Source organism: Tenrec ecaudatus, chromosome 14 (assembly GCF_050624435.1).
Source record: "Tenrec ecaudatus isolate mTenEca1 chromosome 14, mTenEca1.hap1, whole genome shotgun sequence".
In the NCBI taxonomy this organism is placed as follows: domain Eukaryota; kingdom Metazoa; phylum Chordata; class Mammalia; order Afrosoricida; family Tenrecidae; genus Tenrec; species Tenrec ecaudatus.
Genome location: NC_134543.1, coordinates 120,805,152 through 120,828,324, shown reverse-complemented (window position 1 = coordinate 120,828,324; position 23,173 = coordinate 120,805,152). Strand labels below are relative to the sequence as shown.

The following is a 23,173-nucleotide window of genomic DNA, read 5'->3' as shown; positions in this document are numbered from 1 at the left end:
AGCAATGTACGGAGAGGGAACATCAAATCCAAAGAAGTACTCCGTGGTCGAATTCTAACCAATCAGAGCCTTCTCTTAAATTTGGGGTAAGGAGCAACATTCCTTCCTGTGACACGCATTCGTTTTTTAATTAAACAAAACAAACAAAAAACATGACCTTTTCAAAAGAAAAACAGCATTGACTAGAGCATCGAGCATTAAAAGGGAAAAGTCAGTCCTTTCATTCATAAAACGAAGGGGAGAAAGTCTTTCAAAATCCAAGGGCAACAACTCCACTGGATTTAGATCATTGAAATAAAATGGCTTAAGAATGCATTTAATAACTTCAAAGACAGGGTCTTCAAGACTCAAGGTCCACGTTCAGACCCAGGGGGACACATGACTTGGCACATGCGCGCCGTGGACAGAACGACCCAGGAAGCCGCGGCCTCCAGGGCTGCAGAGCTTCCGGACCGTTAGCAAAGGGAAACTATCAGTCCGTGGCCTAAGCCCCTTCACATGGGAGTTTCCGGCTTCTGCATCTGGTGGATTTGCTTCTGCAGCTGGTCCTTGTCCAGCTTCATCTTGGCTTCAAGAACTTGCCTGAGGGATCCTATGCTTTCATAGATGGCGGCAAACCCTTGAGGAGGAGAAAATGTCAACGAGTTACTGTTTTAAAGCACCGTGTGGGATCGTATTGCATATAGTCATGCTTGCTTCTGGCGAAAATGAACAGCAGGTGCCAGCACTGCTGGGAGACAGGTTTGATGGGGAATACAGTACTTAGTCCATAACCCTATAGATTACTTTCGAATGAAAAAGGGAAGGAACCATTGTAATGGAGAAGTCGGGCTGGGGCCGCTAAACCAAGGGATCAAAGCATCACTAGAACCAGGGCGGAGCCAGCCTCAGGGTACCTTCCCAGGACGCGGCCCCACTTCTGTGGTGTTTCTAACACGCACAACCAGAATTCTCAACACGAGGAAGCAAGCGCTCCCAAATGGAGTGGCAGTCTCTAAAGCACTGGCCTGTCACCTTTAAAAAGGGCCAGCATCAGTGAGCAACTGTCACAAAATACAAGAGACTAAAGGGAGACACATGGTAGCTAAATGTGATCGCAACTCAAGATAGATCCTGAGGCGCAGAAGGTTTGCTATGAAATACATGAAACAGTTGGTTCAAGTTGAACATTGAAAAATAGTTCATCGATCATGTGAAGTCCTAAAGGGGCAAAGAGACATGATTTCAGCAACTTATTCCAAGCGATTCCAAACCAAACCAAACTCACGGTCACCGAGTCAGTTCTGACCCCAGGAGCCCTCTAGTGATTGAGGGGGAGTAGGGAGGAATTGGCACGTCACACACAGACGATGAGATTAAGCAAATAGATGTTCACAACGGGGAGATTTAGGTGAGGGATATACAGGTTTTTAATTTCAAACTAAAAAAAAAATCCCTACCAAGCATTTCATAGCATTCTGGATTCCTATTGTTGCTAAAATAAAGGTTTTAATATGTCTCACTTTCATTAGTAAATTTAGAATTTTCTCTCAGAAAATTTTCTTGATGTGAAAGAACACTTATGGAGAAAATGTGTAAAAATTACTTGCTAAAAATAATGTTCTTACTGACATGGAAAGATACAACATAAAATGAAACAAAACCAAAAAAAAAAAAAAAACCAAACCTACTGCCATCGAGTCGGTGCTGATTCATTGCAGGGTTTCTGAGTCTGTAACCCTACATGGGAGTAAACAGCCTCAGCTTCCTGCTACAGCTTCTGTTTGGCTTAGACTGCCAACCTTGGGTCAACAGCCCCATGCTTAACGCCCCTCCACTACGATCCTAAATTCAAAGAGAGGATTGTAAGCCAGTAGTGTGACCCTTATAGATCCTCTATGATTGGAAATCTATGTATCAAATGATTTCTACATGGGAGGAATTATGCCTCTTTAAAATATCCTATTTTTTAACTCTTTTAAGAAATGTACTGGCTTTTTTAAAAGAAAAAGATAAATGCTTTTTACTTTTTAAAAGCCTCATGCACTTTTCTTATTGTGGTACTAAATATTAACCATCTGAATGGTGTGCTGACTACATGACAATAAATTGAGTCAGAAAATGATGGAAGGCTAAATAAAGCACTCAAATATTATATTCAAATAGACCAAATGTCCAAAAAGAAAGTTCATTTTATCTTCCCCAAAATCTCGGAAGCAGGAGATAAACACCTAAAATCTCTCATTTAATCATAACTTCTACTTATACAATAAAATTTTGGTGGAAATAAAAAAAATTATTCTTGGGATAGCTAGCTACTTCTACTTCCATATGTATGGTTCAAATGGAATAATTCCACATAAGAGAATTCACAGAATCAAAGCACTATAAAGGGATAGGCAATAATTTAGTCTGACCTCTCACTCCGGAAAACTGTCCACTCTTGCCTGACCATGCTCAAGGCTACTGTCCACCTGCAGACCTTCAGGAAGCAAAGAGCAGTCCAAATCACAAAGCCACCAGCCTCGTTTTAGGACACAGTATTTGTGAGATGCTTCCATCTACCCACTGACTGGTCCCACGTCTACACTCCTGAGCTCGGGATGTAAATCAAATCCCTCCTTTACATGTGGTGTAGAACATAAAATCAGCTGTAACACCCCCACCCCCACCCGCAATGCAATTAGGAATTGGTGCAGCTCTGGTTATGGGTTACACGAGTTGGCTAACAACAAAGTCAGCAATTCAAAACCACCAGCTGTTAAGTGGGAGGAGGATGAGGCTGTCTGCACCCATAGTGACCGACAGCCTCAGAAACCCCAGGGAACAGTCCACTCTGCCCCATAGGGTCGCTCTGAGTTGGGAGAGACTCAATGGCAAGGACCTGGGTTTTGGGGTTGACTTCTGAGTCAGGTAAGTCATTATTACCAGGGAGGGGTGCTGCTCACAATAGCCAATAAGTCCTCAGAGGTCCGGCAGAAAGCACCGCCTTATTTCTGAGACACACTGGTCTTGGCTATGAACGCAAAAGCACGAGTAGGTGGCACCAGAGAAAGTGTGCAAGCTGGGAAATTGTGCTCTTGCCTTTCCCTGGGGCAGCTCTTCGGGTAATGGGAAATGAAACTGAGTTTTAACCCCACACACACCACAAAAGCAAACAATTAAGCCCCAAACTCAAAGCTACTTCGGAAACATGGCACTGTTATGACTGCTAGCCAGTCTCATGGGAAAAGGCAAGGCTCTGGACTCCTGGACAGAGTTACAGACTCAGAAACTCACAGGGGGCAGTTCTACCCTATCTTACAGGGTCCCTAGGAGTCAGGATCAAGGGGAAGAGAGTGAGTTGGGGTTGGTCCCCCCCCCCCGCCTACCCCCCCCCGGGTCAGGTCAGGTTCATGGCCCTTTCAGATGGATACTCGGGAGTAGATTTTTAGCTCCAATAGAAAAGAAGCCATGCAGGTTGGTTTCCCTTTGACCCACCGTCATTAACCTCCGCTTTCATCTCCTTCATGTCCTCGGTCATCTGTAACTCCAGTTTGCTGAGTCGCCCGTGTACCTTCTCCTCTTCCTGCTTTGTTCTGTGGCCTTCCAGAGTCTTCTTTTGACTCTCTTCTATCTTGTCCAGTCGGGCCGACATCTGGCTGAGCTTCTTCTCCACGTCCCTCTCACTGGCTCCCTGAGATCCACGAGAAGAAGCGTACTTGGTTACTCCAGCAAGGACGGCTACTCTGTCGTCCCAGCAGCCAGAACAGAAATCTGCAGCAACCTGCAGGGACTGGAGTCGCAGAGGCGGCTAGTTGCCTACCAGACTATCCTTTCCTCCTTAGCTGGTGCCAGGACACCCAGAATACAGACTAGCCTCCTATGTTCCAGCGCTTTCTAAGTTTGGTGTGGCCAGGCACTCCATTCTCGCCCTTGAGATAGAAATAAGGGTGGCAATTTCCTGGAAGTGTGGGCCTACCCTTGTCCTTGCCTTCCTTTCTCTGTTTCTCAAGAAACAGGTGACTGCCCCTCTGCCAGCTACCTTGAACTATGAGGACAAGAGTCTCTGTGAGTCTGGCAGAGAGTCAAGTCAGAGCAAGCCCCCAAATCGGCCACAAACAACCTACCATCATGTTTTGTTTATGTGAAAAACAAATCTGCTTCTGTTTTATGAAAGTCACCATTAACTTGGGGGTCTTACTGTTTGTAAATAAATCCACATGTAAAAATCAACAATGTCCCCAAGACGCCAAAAGCTAAATATATATTTAATATAAGTCTGAGCACATCATGTAGTGGACCCGATGAAAGTGTAGAAGCATACTAGAAAAAGAAATGTCAACTATTGTCTTCCCCTTCCCATAATGCTTGCTTTGTATGGAACTCTGTGCCTGTGAGCAAGCTTGGGAGGCAGGGCTGCAAACACCAGGCTGTCCACTGGGCTATGGCAGGACAAGACTCTCTCTCTCTCTCTCTCTCTCTCTCTCTCTCTCTCTCTCTCTCTCTCTCGCTGGTGCTCAGCTTAGTTCCGGTGGGGAGCTAAGGGCAGAAGGGGGAGGAAGGTGGGAAACACAATGGTGGAGTCTGTTAACAGAATGCACTGTGATATCTTAGAGTATGGCCATAATTTAATGGAGGGGCCTGGAGGGAGAAAGCTACACAATTCTGGCCCCCAAGCAAACAAAACCGTGAAATAGATTCAAACAAGAGTGATGTTCATTGCGGTCAGTTGTATTTAGGAACATAGATGTTCTGTCTGGTTCATTGCAGGTTCGACCTCAACACATCGTGGCTGAAACGACTGACATTTTCTGTCTAGTTGGCGTTGGCTAGCCAACACAAGTTAAAGAGCTTCTGCCTCTTCATAAAGGAAGCAAAGAATCCATGTGAACCATGGAAATGGGTTTGGAGGGAAGGAACACGGGGCAAGTTTTGGGGGATGTGCAATGAAATACAGAGAAACTGCGAGGTGATGTCAAATGTTGCAGACAACCTTCACCGAGTACCGTTGCTATCGGATTGCAAGTCCTCAATACGTACACAGTTTTCTTTAACCACTAACGTAAGCTGGTCAATTCTCCGTAAGAGTTCTTTTTCGATCCGTTCTTGTTCCTGTTGCAACCAATTCCGTGCAGATAAAATCTGGTTACTGAGTTCTTCAACTGTCCCTTTAAACCTAAGAAAACAAGTTGGATGTAAAAAGACACACAAACAAAATGTTAATGGCATCGAGCAGCCTCGATCTTTTGACTGCGAGGATCTGTGCTGAGGATGTCAGCATTAAGCGCAGCTCAATCAGATCACGGCGCTCTCTTTTATGAGAAGTACACTGAACACGCAGCGGCGGGGGATGATGTTGCCTACCTGTGACAAACGGATGCGCGGGTACGCGGGTGATGCACAGGGATACGGAGCTATGCCAAAGGCTCGCCTTTGCAGTTCAGAGGGTCCACAGTGCTGCCAGCGCAGGGGACACTGTGTCCCAGTTTACCTGTCAGGCTCCCCTCCGCCCTTGTCTTCCTTGTCCCTTTGGCCATCCAACCCTGGAACCTGTCCCCCCCACCCCCGTTCTCTCTACTGCTCTCTAATTGGCTCCCACACAGATTTACTCCTAATTAAGCCCAAATAACTCTCTCTCAATCCTCCATTCATGCAAGTCCTCTCCTTTTCCAATTCCTTACAATAACAACTCTGAGGGGCTGTCTCCTCTTAATGACTTCTCTCTCTTTTTTATTATGAAATAGAAGACAAGGACACACACACACACACACACACACACACACACACAAACAACTGTAGTGCAAACCCTCAGTGTAAAGACTAGTGATAAGATGAGCACCCATCGCCACGCCCCTCATTGTCTTGTAACACCTGCTTTCCTCTTTTTGCCTCTTAAAAAGCCCTTCCGTGAACTAGGTGTATGGTTGTCTAGTCAGCAGCTACATTTCCCAGCCTCCCTTGCAACTATGTGTGTGCACGTGAGTGAAGGAAGGCAACTTGCTGGTCATAGCATGAAAAACAATGTTTCCTTCCCTGGGTTGTCAGAGTTGCCCCATTTGCTCTGGACCCTTCCCCACTGAGTGGTTAGAGGGGAGCTAGCCTGTACCCTAACTTCCACACCATCTGCCCACCAGGGCCTTGTCAACCTAAGGGCACGCTTTTCAATTACCACCCTTCCCCTTCAGAAGTAACATGAACCTGAAGTTCGCATTCTTCATCATTTGGGATCTGGATCCCCAAATAACCTATCTTTCAATATTGCATTAAAAAAAATGTTGTTAATTATATATAATACCCACAAACAGTTATATTACATATGAGTATACATATTCTATACAAACATTTGGCATTTCAATGTGCCTTTTATGTACAATTCAGTGACATGAACTATGTTCATCTGGTTGCTGTAACCATCATGTGCTTCCCCATTTTTCTATCATAGAAACTCAGCACCCTCTAAAAAGTACGTATTTTTTAACTTTACATAAGAGGGACACTACTGAGCCAGGAACTTTTCATAACTTTTTTCTTCTCTCCAACTTAGGAATCTTCTATATCAATTTTTTTTTAGCTATAAACTGTTTTCACAGTTGAGTAACATTCCATGTTATGCATAGTCTACAACTTATCCAATATTCTGTTGATAGACATTTGCTTTTTTCCCCCTATCTTTGCTACTGAAACAATGCTATCATGAAACACTTATATGTTGGCTGGTTCATACATGTAAGGCTTCCGTAGTGTAGACAAACACCCAACTCTGTCGCAAAACACTTGTCCAAAGTGGTTGTCGTTCTACACACTACACACTTCTTCTAGCCTCCATTAATGCTCTTCAGAAACCAGTATTAATATAAAATTTCTTCCTGCTTGAAGTGTATCCATGCTTGATGTTCTGAAATTTAAACGAACTCTGGTGGATTCAGACTTTATTTTTGTTTATTCTATTAGAATATGCTGGGCTTCCTATATCTGTCTTCCATCAATTCTGGAAAATTCTCTGCCATTATATCTGCAGATATGACTTCTTCCCCATTCTCTCTATTGTTGCCACACAGAATTCTGATTAATCGTGTGCTATCCCATCTCACACTGTCTTCCTCTGTTTGTTTCTATTGCTAGCACACATACTATAAATTAAATATCAGAGATTTATTATCTTTCAGTTCTATACACCAGAAATCCAGGTGGCTCTGCCGCTGAGCATATCACAAAGCCAAAATCAAGGTGCCAGCTGGGTTGTATTCCTTACTGGGGGTCCTAGGGAAGAATCATTGCCAAGCTCATTCAGGCTGTTAGCCAAATTCAGTCCCTTGCTGCCCTAAGATGAGGCCACTGTCTCCCTGTTGATTTCTGACCAGAAAGCATTGTCACCTTCTAAAGGCCATCACATTCCTTGGTGACTAGCCCCCATCTCCCTTTTCAAAGCCAACAACACCAGGTTGAGCCTTTATGCCATTTCTTACACTGCCTCATCTCTTGTATTTCAGCTGGGACATGTTCTCCACTTTTAACAGCTCATGTGGTAGGTTTTAGCCCGTCCAGGATACCCTCCCTATGTCTAGATAGCTAACCTTATTACATCTGCAAAGTTCCTTCTGCAATGGAGCATGGCATGCTCATAAATTACAGGGATCAGAGTGTGAGTATCTGTGGGCAAGGCCTTATTCTGTCTTGTAGCTCTTAGTCCACCCCTTGTCTGTACGTTGTTATACTGAGGTGGCTTGTGTGTGGCTGTGATGCTGGAAGCTCTGCTGCTGGCATTTCAAATGTCAGCAGGGTCACCTGAGGTGCCAGAGGATGGGCCCCTTGTGTCCAAGTGCACTCAAAATGTGACTGGGGAGGAAATTATTTTTTGGAGTGAACCATGTGGTGACATGAGTCAAGTGAAGCTGTGGGAGTGGAGCCTTCAGATCTTCATTTGCTGAAGGGACATGACTCCAGGTAAGGAGGAACAGCTGCACACATTTGCTATTGATCAGAACCTGGACTGTGTGGAATATGAATCTAAGAAAATTGGAAGTTATCGAAAATTAAATGAAATGCATAAAGATGGAAATCCTAGGTATTCATAAGCTGAGCGGATGACACTGGCCATTTGCAATCAGAAATCATATGCTGTACTATGTCAGGAATAACACAATCAAAAGCATGCCTTTCTTTGTCCAAAAGGACATTGCAAAATCAACCATGAAGTACAATGCTGTTTGGTATAGAATTATATCTATCTGCCTTCAAAGAAATCCAATCAATACGATTGTTAGTCAAATTTATTCCTCAACTACTAAAAATAGTAATGAAGGAATTGAAGCACTCTGTCAAGGACTTCATGCAATCAAAACGCCTTGAGGATTCTTGGCAATCAGAATGCCAAAGGTGGAAACAAAGGGAAAGGAACAACAGTTGGAAAATAAGGACTTGGTGAAAGAAACAAAGCTGGAAATAACATGATAGAATTTTGCAAAACCAACAAGTTGTTCGCAGCAAATGCACTTTTCAACAACACAAAGGTTTACGATACACATGATTCCCCAGATGGAATGACAAACATCAAATTGGCTACATCTGTGAGAAGAGATGCTGGAGCTCGAAGTCAGCAGCTAAAACCAGGCCAGTGGCCTACTGTGTAACGGACCATCCATTGCTTATGTGCAAGTTCAAGATACCGCTGAAGAACATTTAAACAAGTCCATGAGAACCAAAATCTGATCTTGAGTCGATTGCACGTGAATGTTAAGAGCATCATATATGAAGAAAGCAAAGGTCCTTTAGAAGACAGGAAAGAAGGGAAAGCTAAAAGTGGATGTCAGAAGAACTCAAACTTGTTCTTCATCTTAGAATGTCTAATGCAGCTGGATAGGACAGAGGACAGAGGCTGTACACTGGTGCATATGAGGGTTGGAGGTACAGGGAATCCAGGGTGGATGATACCTTCAGGACCAGGGGCGTGAGGGACGATGCTGGGAGAGTGGAGGGTGAGTGGGTTGGAAAGGGGGAACTGAGTACAAGGATCCACATGTGACCTCTTCCCTGGGAGAGGGACAGCAGGGAAGGGGGGAAGGGAGACCCCGAATAGGGCAAGATATGACAAAATAACGAGGTATAAATTACCAAGGGCATATGAGGGAGGGGGGAAAGGGGAGGGAAGGGGGGAAAAAAAGAGGACCTGATGCAAGGGGCTTAAGTGGAGAGCAAATGCCTTGAGAATGATTGGGGCAGGGAATGTATGGATGTGCTTTATACAATTGATGTATGTATATGTATGGATTGTGGTAAGAGTTGTTGGAATCCCTAATAAAATGTAAAAGAAGAAAAGAGAAAAAAATGATTAGGGCAAAGACTGTGAGGATGTGATTTATACAGTTGATGTATGTATATGTATGAACTGTGAAAAGAATTGTATCAGCCCCAATAAATTGTTAAAAAAAAGAATGTCTAATGCAAATGGAAGAGAGGGTGACGTCAGTGCTGAACAGACATTTTCAAAGGGCAGCATGAGAAGACAAAAATCAAATACAATAAAATGTGCAAAGACCGAGAATCAGGAAACCAAAAGGGAAGAACACGCTCAGCATAGCTTAGAGGGAAAGAACTAAAGGCCAGGGTCAAGCCTCAGCTGCAAGGTGGAACGATTCTATGGGTAAATATCTAATGATGCAAGAAGCATTACAAGAAGATAAAAAGAAAACACAGAGTACCAAAAAGAGCGAGCTGACATTCCACCATTTCAGGAGCTAGCAGAGGAGCAAGAATCAGTGATGCTGAAGGAAGAAGTTTAAGCCGCACTTAAAGCATTGGCCAAAACGAGGCTTCAAGAATTGATGTCAGATGGGGCTTGGCTGAAAGCAGAGGATACCAGAAAGATGTTTACTTGTGTTTTGTGGACTATGCCAAGGCATTTGACGGTGTGGATTGTAATCAACTGCGAATGACCTTGAGAAGAAAGGGAAATGCAGAACACTTCCCTGTGCCCATGTGGAACTTGTACTGGAATCAAAAGGCAGTTGTGCAAACACAGGAATACTGCATGGTTTGAAATCAGGAATTGTGTGCATCAGGGTTGCGGCCTGTTAGCCATATTTATTCAATCTCTATTGTGAGAAAATAGTCAGAGAAGCTCTTGTATGAAGTATAACGTGGCATCAAGATTGGACGAAGGCTTTTTAACAACCTGTAAGTGCAGACGGCACAACCTTGGTGGCTCAAAGTAGGGAGGACCTGAAGCACTTGCTGATGACGATTAAGGACCACAGTCTTCAGCGTGGCGTACAACTCAATGTAAACAAGACCAAATCCTCACAACTGGACTAACAGGCAACATCAACATAAATGAAGAAAAGATAGACGTTATCAAGGTGGATCCACAGTCAATGCTCATGGAAACAGAAATTTCAAGAGAAATGTGCAAATGTGCTGGACACAATGGATGGATGTATAGATTGTGAGAAGCATTGTACGAGCCCCCAATAAAATGACTTAAAAATAAAAAGGTCAAGAGACATATTGCATTAGGTAAATGCTGTGCAAGACCTCTTTAAAGTATTGAAAAGCAAGGACATTATTATTTTTAAATTTTAAATTTTATTTTATTGGGGGTCTTACAGCTCTTATCAGAATCCATACATATATCCATTTTTTCAAACACATCTGTATATATGTTGTCATCTTTTCCAAAACATTTTCTTTCTACTTGAGCCCCTGGCATCAGCTCCTCATTTTTGTCCCACCTTCCTTTACCTGCCCTCTCCCATGTCCCCTTGAAAATTTATAAATTAGTCTCTTTCTTTTTTTTTTTCATGTCTTACACCGACTGCTGTCTCATTTCATCCACTTTTCTTCTGTCCATCCCCCTGGGATGGGGGCCATACGTCGATCCTTGTGATCAGTTCCCCCTTACTCCCCCTAACTCCACCACACTTGCCCTCCTAGTATCGCTGCTCCCCTTATTGGTCTGGGGGGTTTATCTGTTCTGGGTTCCCTGTGTTGCAAGTTCCTATCTGTACCAGTGTACATGTTCGGGTCTAGCCAGATTTGTAAGATAGAATTGGAGTCATGTTAGTGGGGGTGGAGGGGAGGAAGCATTAAAGAACTCGAGGAAGGTTAAGGACATTATTTTGAGGATGAAGGTGTGCCTGACCTGCCATGGTACTTTGCCTCATATGCATGTGAAAGTTGGACATTGAAGACCAGTTGGATAATGGAAGACCAAAGAAGACTCAATGCATTTGAATGGTGGGGACGAAGAAGAATCCAACTATCGTGGACTGGGAAGAAGGACAACCAATCGGTCTTGGAAGAGTACAGCCAGCGTGCTCCTTGGAGGCAAGGATAGTGAGACATCGTCTCAAATCCTTTAGACGTGTTACTATGGAGACCAGTCCCTGGAGCAGGACATCATGCTCATTAAAGTAGATGGGCAGTGAAAACGAGGAAGGCCCTCATGGAGATGGATGGACACCAAGGCTCCAACTCTGGACTCCGGCATAGACACAACTGGGAGGATGGCGCAGGGCCAGCCAGTGTGTTCTCCATTGTGTACAATGCCACTATGGGTCAAGTCGATGCCACCAACAGCAACGACAACATAGCTCTTAAGAGCGTTTCACAGTTTACACCTTGCCTCTGAGTATTGCACTTCAGGTAATTTCCTCATTGCCCTCTCCTCATTCACTAATCCTCCCCTGAGCCGTAGACAGTCTGTTGCTTCATCCATTTATTCAGCTTCCATTTTCGATTATTATATCTTTCTAGAGGTTGTATTTTTCCTAATTATACCTAGTCATTGTTTATCAAATGCCTTTCCTGAATCATACTTTCAAAACATGTGTACATTTAAGTACACGGCTATCTTTAGCCATACACATACATAGCTACACTTACATTGATAGATTACATATACAATACAATATATAAAACTACCCAGTGACTCCATAGCCACAGTCTTTAGAGGTCTGATTCTGTTTGGGGTCATTTCCGCTGCCCCTGCACTTATGTGGCTTGTTTCCTTATGTAGTGTGAAAATTTGATTATACATCTGTGTCCCTTGGGAAGACTAAAAATGTACATGTCCTTCCACCAGGGCCATCGGGGTGCTAACAAATCAAATAAATTATCCACTGTGGTTTTCTTGGAGTCTCTTGGATAAGGGGACTTGTAGTCCTAACTTCACTGTGGTTCTCAATTCTTAAGGAATATACTTTACTCTTTCACCCAGAACTTTCCTGAAGATTGCTTTGTAAGAAAGCGTTTTTTCTTCTACTATTTCCAGCTACATTCTATTGTGCACAGACTCAGGTTTTGTCTCTTGTCTTCTGTGAATCCCTTGTGTCTAGACTTTGGGACTTTAAACTACAAGAAGAAAAATAAATATACTCATGTCTGTTGACATAGTAATCACTGTCTTGGGAATGCCTCCTAAGGATATAATTCACTGAAGAAAAAGTGATGAAATGTTTATTTTCTTCCTGTGTAATGGAAGGAAGGGATTGGGAGAGCTCTTTTTGTTCTTTTTGTACTTTTTTTCTTTTTTTTGGTACTTGGCAAGCTTGCAGGACCCATGAAAAATGATGACATAACCCGACAATTATAGACATACAGATAACAAGGGAGAAAAGAGACATAGTTTTCATAAGAGAATTCCTAATTAATCAGTAACAACCCTGAAATACCATTAGACTGAGAGACGATGAACTATAAGAGCCAGGAGCATAATTAATTTGAACTTCGCGTGAGCCTTTAACAAAGTTGAAAGGTTCCATACTGAAGTCATTTTTTAAAAATTTGGTCAAATATATATATGCCTACATCTATCCCTGGTTACTGTCTCTTCCTTTTCAGGAAAAATGCCAAGCTCATGCAGACTCGTCCTAGGAAATGGGGTCCTGGGCTTGGGACTGAGCAGAAGAGTAACTGATAGGCTTCACGTTGTTGCTGGGCGACAGGCACTCATTTACAGCACCCCATTAACAGCTGGAGGAGACAAAGCGTAATAGTGGACCATGCAACAAGAAGACCTGGAATCACGAAGAAACAAAAGGAACTGAAGAAGAAAATTCAAGCTCGCAGTTGCCATTTTGAGGGGTTCTAAGAACAATTGTGTGATCTAGGGGGTTCGCCCCGGGCTTTGGGTCCCTGGCGTCGCTGCCAAGGCCTGGTAGTCACAGGGCCTCCAGCAGCTGCGAGAGCAAAGAAGGCCAAAGAAGCTGGAAATGGAACAGAGCCGCCTGAAAAGGGAGAAAGTGTTCACGGCCAAAGAAGCCTTGACTCTGGGATCCCGGGGAAGTTGCAGCTCGGAGGTGGAGAAGGAGACCCAGGAGAAGATGCCTCTGCTCCAGACCTACTTCAAGCCCAACAGAGATGCCGTCCTGGATTCCCTCCTGAGCGCTGTGACATCCGCCCAGAGAAGCACGGAAAGGGCCGCATCAACGGAGAGGGAAGGGCGTGCCTGCCCCGTGCGTTGGCACTGTGGATGCAGGCATGGGGCAAGATGCTTCAGCAGGACAGTCTGGTTCTTGCAAAAAGACCTTACACGGTCTCTGTATGTTCTAGAGTAGCTTCCTTCTTTCCCACAGGGTAGCAAACCAAGTGCTCCGTATAGACTTGGCGCCGATTCGGAGCTTTCATCTATTTGCCTAGTATTTCTTGGTGGTACACACGGTTTTCCTAAGCTTTTGAGCTGAAACTTTACTTTCTTAGATATCTAGTAACACATGCCCCTACCCCAAAAAAAATATTTGAAGAAAGAAGTGGATGAAATATTTCATTTCCCTAAAACTTTCTTTGAAGATCAAGGGCTTTATCAATGAAAAAAGTTGTAACTATTGTGTAACCTGTGCAAACAGCTGCCAGCCCTAAAGTGACCCCCTGTGTTTAAGGGTTAGGATAATGAGTACAGGTTCCCCCGGTTTTCAAAGGGCAGCTTTCCAGGGAAGGCTTAAAGCGGACAAGCGTTTCACATTTATTTATGGGGGCATTGTTTTGAGCTTTCCAGAAGACAAACCCACCAAGTCATACCAAATAAAACACATAACAGTCTTGATTCCCGGTGTCCACAGACATGGGCCAAGTCGCCGGTGTGGTGTGATGCCGCGCTGACGCTGAGGGACCCCTGGCAGGGTGCTCAGTGAGGCGGCTGGGCTGTTTGGGGTGCGCTGCAAAATGGCGAAATCCAGTTTTACTGCTCGCCTTTTCTCACCCAAGCACACACCCTGTGCATCTCTCCGTGAGCGAGAGCAGGCACCCACGGAGGCCTTTCTGAAATGCACAGAGGTGAACTCAAACTTCCCCAAAGCTAGGGAACACCTGTACTCCTCCAGCTTGGGCTACTGTGAGTTTATAGAAACGATTAGATGTTAGCACATAAGCGCTGTTACTTGTTATTAGTGTGATGATAAAAATCACTTACAAACAAAGATTTTTTTTGTAATGCAAAAAAAAGAAGAAGAAAAATTGTGAGGGTGGGGTGGTGACGCTGTTTCACTCTGTTGGACCTAGGTTTGCAGTGAGTCAGAACCGGCGCGATGGCTCCCAGCATAAACAGTGGACAAGATATTAAAAGACACAGGATGTGTACGTAAAACTTGGAAGGTATGCATAGTTGCTAGCCAAAATGATATTCAACCATTCCAAGAGATAGCATATGATCTATGCATGGGAATCCAATAGTCATGAGTTTGTACGTGATCAAGAACCAACGGTATTGAAGGAAGAGGTCTACACTGCACTGAAAGCTCTGACAAAGAGCCAGGCTGTCCTCCAGGAATTAGCAGGACACCAACTGAGATGCTTTAAGGGGAGGTGGTGCTGGACGTGATCACTCATCTATGTGAAGGCAGTTTCCTGGCCAAGTAGCTGGAAGAGATCCATATTTGTTCCCATTCCAAAGTAAGGCAATCCAACAGAAAGTGGAAGTTATCAAATAATATTAATATTACATGCAAATAGTAAGATTATTTTGAGGATGATAATTAAAAAATAATTTCAGCGATATATTGACAGGAATCTGAATTCAGAAGAGAAAGTGGGATGAGGGGATCACATGGATACTGATGAAGCAGAGAAGACCAGAAGACTGTTTATGTATGTCTTATTCCCTATGCAAAGGCAGCTGACTGTGTGAATGACAACCAATTATGAATACCATTGAGAAGAATGGGAATTCGCGAACACTCACTGTACTCCTGAGGAGCCTGTCCACAGATAAAGAAGCAGCCATTCAAGCAGAACAAGGGGCCACTGCTGGTTTCAAATCAGGAAAGGTGTGTGCTGGGGTTGGACCCTGGCACTATACTTATTTAATCTGCACGCTGAGCAAATACTAAGAGAATCAGGATGAAGACGAACAAGGTATCAGGGTCATAGGAAAACTCACTCCTAGCCAGCGATTTGCAAATGACACAGCCTTGGGTAAATGAAAATAACTGAGATTTGAAGTGTTTACTGATGGAGATAAACAACAGCTGGACCAATAAGCAACATCATGATAAATGGAGAAAAGAGGGAAGTGTCCAAAATTTCAACGTATTTGGGTCCACAATCAACACCCAGAGAGGCAGCAATCGATAAAACGCATTCATTGGGCAAGTCTTTTGCAAAAGAACTGTTTAAAGCACTCAAGAGCAAAGATTTCACTTTGAGGTGTGCCTGACTCACCCCATAATGGCTTAATTAATCCCTTCATATACATGTGAAGGAAGACCTAATATGAATGAATACATCTGAGTTATCATGTTGGCAAAGAATATTAAATATGCCATGAAGGATGAACAACCAGAAGGCTCCAGGAAGGTGAGGGTCACACAACTTTGCCCCTGTCCTGCAGACGTGGACCTCATTCTTGGGAAAGCAGAGGATCACAAAAGAGGACGACCCTCAGTGGGGTGGGTGGCACAGCGGTCAGGGTGAGCCTGGCACAGGACCTCACCGGCTGGACCCCGGTGTCTACAAGGAGAAATGGACGCGCTGGCATCTAACCACAACAGCGAATTGGCTAAAAGTCACACTCTTATCCAGGCCTCTCCCATTGGGACTAATGCAACAAAATGCGCCCCTAACTGATTTCCACTGCGGTCCCCTGGGACCCATTTTCCAACGACACTGGAGGACATTTTAACAATAACGTCGCCTGTCTGCTTAGTATCCTCCCAGGAGGGAGACAAACATTCCTGGATGCAGCCTACAGAGCAGGGCAAGGGACCCGCCTCCTCTCCAGCCCCCTCTCCCGCCACTTCACCCTAATTCTCTGTTCCAGCCAGCACAGCCCTGCTTGAGTTTCTTGAAGGTCACTTCCTCCCGTCACAAGCTATCCAATCCCATGTGTGCTCGACCATTCTTATATGAAACCCACTTATTTCACTGGACGGAAGCTCACTCCTTCCTTAGATCTGGCTTCAAGCCTGCTCCTCAGGAGGGTGCCACCACAGCCCAGTATTCACTCGGCGAGCACTGTCGTGCTAGTTTTCCATCGCAGCCGTGACATTACCTCAAAGTTCAGTGGGCTGCGAGCCGCAAGGTCTGCAGTTAAAAACCACCAGCAGCTCCCCCAGAGGAAGATGAGGCTTTCTGCACCCGAACAAAGTTCCAGGCTCGGAAACTCACAGGGGCCTGTGCTCCAGGGTCGCTGTGAACGGGCGGCCACTCGATGGCTAGGAGTGTGAGTTTTTACAGTTCTGGAGGCCAGAAGTGTGAAACCATTTGCACTGGGCTGAAGTCAAGGTAATGGCAAGTCTGGTTCCTTCCGGAGGCTCTAGAACAGGGGTTTGCAACCTTCCTACTGCCGCGACCCTTTCACACAGTTCCTCATGTGTGGTGACCCCCAACCACAAAATTATTTTCGTTGCTACTTCATCACTGTCATTTTGCTACTGCGATGAATCGGGTGACCCCTGTGAAAGGGTCGTTCGACCCCCCCCAAAGGGGTCCCGACCCCCAGGTTGAGAACCACTGCTCTAGACGATAATTCATTTCCTTGCCTTTTCCAGGCTTTTGAGGCTACCTGCATTCCTTGGCTCATGGCCCCTTCCTCCATCTTCAAAGTACATTTTTCTAATCTCAATATCTGTCTTTACAATCCTCTCTCTGACGCTGACCCTCTATGTACCACTTCTAAGGTCCCTGGTGATTGTAAGGGACCTTACCCATTTTAAGATTGTAATCATATCTGTAAAGTTCCTGTCTCCACATAAGGTAACATATTCACAAATTCAGCGGCTCAAGACATGGAGACCTTTCGGGGAGCAATATTCAGTCTATTACAACTTGTTATCTTTCTTTGAAAGCATTTATCACTGCTAGTAATACTATGTCATATACATATTTGAGTCAATTAATTAAGGTCCATTAGTTCCCTGTACTGTGTACCCCACAATGCTAAGCACAGGGTCTGTGTATCCTTCCTGGAGCCTCAGCACCTAAGTAAAAACATCAAACCCAACCCACTGCCACGGAGTCACTTCCACCTCAGTGCACCGCTTAGTGACAGAGTAGAATCTCTCCACAGTGTTTCCGGGGCTAGAAATCTTTGAAGATGCAGACCGCCTCATTTTTTTCTCCTGAGGAGCAGCTGTGGGTTTGAACTGCCAACTTGTCAATTATCAGCCCAATCCTCAACCCTACCAGGGTTCTTTGCACCTGGTCCATGCTCACTACATGTGTGTTGAGTTAAAAGACAAAGTGTTGTCTGAGCCACAAAAACAACAATAATGGAGGTACCGTGGTGACATATGGAACCATCTTTTAACATCAATATTGTTTTTACTTTGTGAAACAAATAAAAACCAAGAGGGGGGAAATGCAGGAATGAATAAGCTCATAAAGATGTTCAGCCAACAAAAAGTTACATAAAAAAACGTGCCACTTACTTTGTATCCAAAAGCTGAAGTTGATGGTTACTATCTCTGTGGGACAGCTTCAGTTTCGTGCTCTGCTCTGATATCGACAAGTCTACTCTGTTCAAAAGCTGTGAAATCTGGAAAAGAAACCTCCCTTGTAAACATCACATCTAAATTCATCAGCAGCAATTCCCAAGAACAGCTGCCAAATTATAGTCTAATCAGTGAAATGGAAGATTCAATGTAACTTCATAAATCCATTTAGGATTTTGCCTCTACTTTGTACCACCATTTTCTTTCACAAGTGCCATTTCCAAATCAAGACCAGTCGCACTGCGAACAGATGCATCATGCATCGAGTACTGAGTAGAACCCAGTTCCACCCCACGACCACTCCACTACGTCTGCCAGCTCGTATAAAACAGCGTCGTTTTCACCCTGGGATTTCTTTCCACTGATGTGGCTACGAGCCACAGATCATAAGATTTCTACTGCTTATACAATCTATACATTGCAATCCAAATTTATTCCAATATCGAATCAGATCACAGAAAATGCAATTTGTGGGTTATATTCTTCCCACTATTGTCTTCCATTACCCACCTATTTCCTTTGTATTCTTTTTTTCCATTAAACTATAAGTTAATATAAAAACCAATCATCTGTAAAATGGTGATATTTTCTGCAAAAATTATGATGTTCAAGATTCTTAACTTAGCAGCTCCTAGAGCGAGTATTAGTTAAATCCCAAACAAATAATAAACAGGTCCCCTCTGATGGATTCCTTCAAGTATTTTACTTGGCTTGGCCATCAGGGAGCTCAACATGTTTGTAACCTCGATTTTCTGTCTTTACTCATGAAAAAAATCTGTAGACTTGTCTTTCATTTATTTATTTTTCATAGTATCTGTGTTCTTCATATAAGCAGCTTCAGGTCTCGATTGGAAGTCGAAGACACCAATATGAAGTTAGAAAGAAACCTTTTCATCCAGTAGGCTGCCCCGATTTTGTTAGAATGCCATTGTCAGTTACCGTTGAGGGGATTCTAACCCATGACAGTAGGCCTGCTCCATGGACTGTGACCTTCCAGAAGCAGGGATCCTCAACTGTTCTCTGAAGCATCTCTTGAACTACCACCCATTGGGCTAGTAGTAGAGAAATTCACATGGAGGCTTGGAGATGGTGGAGTGGGTAGGTGCTGCTAACTACAAGGTCAGTAGTTCGAAACTCCTAGTTGCTCCTTGGGAGCAAGATAAGGCTTTCAACTCTTGTAAAGAGTTACAGTCTCAGAAAGCCACAATGGCAGTTCTACCCTGCCCTTATGGGGTCATTACGAATTAGAATGGACTCAATAGCAGGTTTGTTTGTTTGAGAGCACTTATGTCACCCAGGGACTCCTTTTACTGGAATAAACAAACTGAAACAAACATTGCCATCGAGTCAACACTGGCTCATATAAACACTATAAGACAGAGAAAACAGCCCCTTTTGGGTTTGGGAGGCTGTAAATCTTTATGGGGGCAGAAAGCCCCATCCTTCCCCTGAAGAGCAGCTGGTGGGTTCAAACTGTTGACCTGGTGGTGAGCAGTCAAGTCACCACTATGCCACCAGGGTTCCAACTCAGTGGAGCAGTCCCTCTTTAAATCAAGAAGAGCAACTTGGGTAGATATTGTGGGGAAACGTTTTAAACAGACAGGCTCTTTTATGGCAAAGAGAAACCTGTAAATGGCTTTAAAAAACTTAAATTTTTTTAATGGTTTTGCTTTGTATTCTATAAATGTCACGTAGAATATATTAAAGTGAATTATCTAACCTGCCTTCTAGCTGGACACTGAAGGAGGAAGACCAAAGAAGAATCAATACATTTGACTGGTGGTCCTGGAGAAGAATATTGTAAGTACCACGGATTGCTAAAAGGACCAATTGTCCTGGAAAAAGTATGACCAGAGTGCTCCTTAGAGACAAGGATGGCAAGACTTTGTCTTACATAGTGTGGCATATCCGGTCCCTGGAGAAGGACATCATGCTTGGTGAAGTGAAGGGTCAGTGAAGGAGGGGGAAGACCCTCAACAAGATGGACTGACACCGTGGCTGCAACGATGGGCTAAGCATAGGAACCATCGCAGTGTTGTGCACAGGGCCGATATGGGTTAGAACCGACTCCATGGCACCTAACACCATCTTTTAGCTCTGACCTAATTTTGTTCCATATGAAGGGCCTACCTGTCCCATGTGCTAAGGCCCAACATAAGATGAATCCAAGGGAATACGGTTTCCTAAACCAAAAATTGGCATGCGAAAGAATGTTGATCACATCTCATTCAAGAGATAAGTGTTGGAGATACAAATGAGAATCTCTGGAACATGGTCACTGTTTTAGTGGGGGGTGGGGGGGTGGGAGAAAGTCTCTTTAGAAGGTGGTCTGTACTGATAAATCTTGGAGATGTGGTTGCCAGACACAGAAAGGGCCTGTCTAGAAACAGTGGGAAGGAAAAAGTAAAGAAAGAAAAGATGCTTTTGATTAGCAAAAACCCACGCTGAGTACCCCAGCTGGTTTCTCCCAAAACAACTAATCAGCACCATGCTGTCCTTAGCTAAGAACAAATTAACTGCTTTTAAAATTAACTGCTTGAAGCAGGTCATACCTGGCCCTCTGCATCTTTAATTTTTGTTTCCAATATGAGTTTGGCAGCTTGTTGCTCCTTGTTCAAGTGCTGAAGCCCCTCATAGGTTGATTTGTGCTCCGCGGAGAGTCGGGCGATGCTGGCGTCACATCTGTCCAGACAAACACCAACGTGAGTTCCTATTAAAGTTTAAGAACCTACACCAAAGCGTTCATACCGACTATAAAGTGCATGGCTCCACCTGAAGGAATTACACTATCAATCAACCTTTCCACAGAGTGTAAGTTAAACCACGAGAATAGTGCTCCAAGGACTAGTGACGTACCATCAAAGTAGCTTTCCAATGCTTACGTGGACAGAACTGTACATGTAAACAGGAGTCTGATTACAAAAGCTAGATGTGGCTGTTGCTCTTCCGTACAATCTGTGCACGTTCAAGTTCCAGGTCTCCTGGGACTTAGGAGGTACTGTCTATCATGTGTGAAAGCACTACTTCGAATCTTCGCCCAAAGGACCTGCAGGGCTGTGTGCTTTGAGGAAGGTTTTGCATCTGTTTCAAGCAGTACTGGAAGCTGTTATGCCCCTTGGTCCTTATAACTTGGCAGATCCAATGATGTTCAAAGAGTCTATGGCAGATACATTGTGTATGGCGTCTCTATCAAATCCTGATAGTCACCAAATTCCTTGACTGAAAGTAGCTGCTAACTTGCTCGCAGGCTGTACGCTTAGTCGTGAGGCACTAAGTGACCATGCAATCTGTCTTACATGTCATCTAACCCTGCTGCGGCAGAAATATTGAAAATGGATAGTTTGAACAAATAGAAACATTGAAGAGGCTAGAAATCCAAATTTGGGGTGTTAGTTCTAGGGGAAAGTTTTTCTCTTTCTGTTGGCTCACAGCTTGGAAGAATGGCCCTGATCTCCTTGTGTCATCCCATGGAGATCTCCATGTGTCTTGGTCTCAATCCTTCTCTGAAGCTAGTAGGTTCCCAGTGCAAGGATTCCCAGGTCCAAAGGACACACTCCACTCCTGGCTCTTCTTTCTCGGTGAAGGTAGGGCCTTCTTGATCTCATCTTGCTTATTAAATTTCCTTTATACATCAATAGAGATTGATTCAAGATGCAGCCTAATCTTGTAGACTGTGTCCAACCTCATTAACAGTGAGACTAATCCTGCCTCATTAATATCATTGAGGTTAGGATTTATAACACATGCCGTAATACCATCAGATTACAAATAGAGGATAATTACATAATACTGAGAATCATGACCTAGGCAAATTGACACATTAGGGGGAGGTGGACACAGTGAAATCCATAACACAATCTGAGCAATTCATTATGAACATCAAGCCACAAACTTATGCACGTGAACAACACTCCATATTGAGGAGAGGAGTTGTGTTAGTCTGGGTACGTTAGAGAAACAAATTCACAGAAACTCATGTCTAAGAGTTTTATATAAAGGTTAACTGTGCATCAAAAAAAAATCCCAACCCAGTGCTGCCCAAGCCCACAAGTCCAACATTAACCTATTAACCCATATGTCCACCACCAATCCACAAAGTCCTCCTCCATCTCACAAAACACATGCAATGATGCCGACTGCAGGAAGAAAGCCGAATCAGTGAATGTGTAAGCATCTCAGCACTGGCAGGGGTCTCCACATGGCTGCTCCAGCACCCAGGGCTGCATCGGGGTAGGACCATGTGGCTTCTCCTCGGGGATGTCTTGCAGGAAGTCAGCCTTGCAAGCTGAAGCAGGGAACTGCTAAGGCAGCTGCACCCTGGTCCAACCATCAGAAAGCAAGAGACCCAAGAACTAGAAAGGCGAGGCTCACCGAGCCATTTCTCTCTCTGCCTCCAATTAACCCCACATGTGTTTATCAGCCAGGTTATCACAATAAACGAACTACCCCAGGGGTATACAGAGGCTATGTTCGAGCCCCTTCTAAAGGCTCAGACATCTACGCCAACTACTGCGGCAGTGCTCCGTCAACTCACACCCAGAGTTGCTGGAGGAGTTCCCAGTGACCGTAGCCTGAGGAAGTCTGGCCCAAATTACTGTAATAGTCGCCAAAATGCTTGTGCCATTTGGAAGAAGGCTGCGGACTCTTACAGGATCATTCTGGGATCACGCTAGAGCAGCAGTTCTCAACCTGTGAGTCTCAACCCCTTTGGGGGTCGGATGACCCTTTCACAGGGGTCAGCCGATTCATAACAGTAGCAAAATGACATTTATGAAGTAGCACCAAAAATAACTTTATGGTTGGGGGATCATCACAACACGAGGAACTGTATTAAAGGGTCGTGACACTAGAAAGGTTGAGAACCTCTGCTCTAGAGCCTACTAAGGAAGGGAAACACCCAGAACTGTCAGAATCTTCAACAACATATCCTGGGGTTCGTTTGGCCTATAAGAAAGGAAAGCCAAATCCCCCTGAGAAGCTGGCGAAGGACCAACAATGTGGAAATATATCTATTAAACTGAGGATTGGTGACAAAGATATCTGGTATATAAATGGATCACTCAGAAATTACCAAGTAGTTAGGCTCCTTATGAATCCTCACCAAAGGGTGTTCAATGCAAAGGAGGTTCCTGAGAATGTGAACATGATGACACATTTGTTGTCAGTGTCCTCTTGTCTCATCACCTCTGGCATTGCTCAAAGGACCCAACTATCAAATGGCCATGGCAGTAGGACTCAACAGAGTGGACACCCTTTTACAAAGGCTAAGCTGGCTGCCATCACTGCTGAGT

At 44.2% G+C, this 23,173-nt stretch overlaps 1 protein-coding gene across 1 annotated transcript in view; it reads right to left on the bottom strand.

Moving 5' to 3' along the window:
- Window positions 1-494: 494 nt before the first annotated feature.
- Window positions 495-23,173, bottom strand: part of FAM81A (family with sequence similarity 81 member A) — a 65,407-nt gene continuing 42,728 nt past the window's right edge. Inside the window, exons 4-8 of the mRNA XM_075532133.1 lie at window positions 20,435-20,564; window positions 17,820-17,926; window positions 5,002-5,137; window positions 3,460-3,655; window positions 495-619 (exon numbers count right to left, since the gene is read on the bottom strand). Of these exons, the coding sequence (XP_075388248.1) occupies window positions 495-619; window positions 3,460-3,655; window positions 5,002-5,137; window positions 17,820-17,926; window positions 20,435-20,564 (694 nt within the window). The remainder of the gene's footprint in view (window positions 620-3,459; window positions 3,656-5,001; window positions 5,138-17,819; window positions 17,927-20,434; window positions 20,565-23,173) is intronic.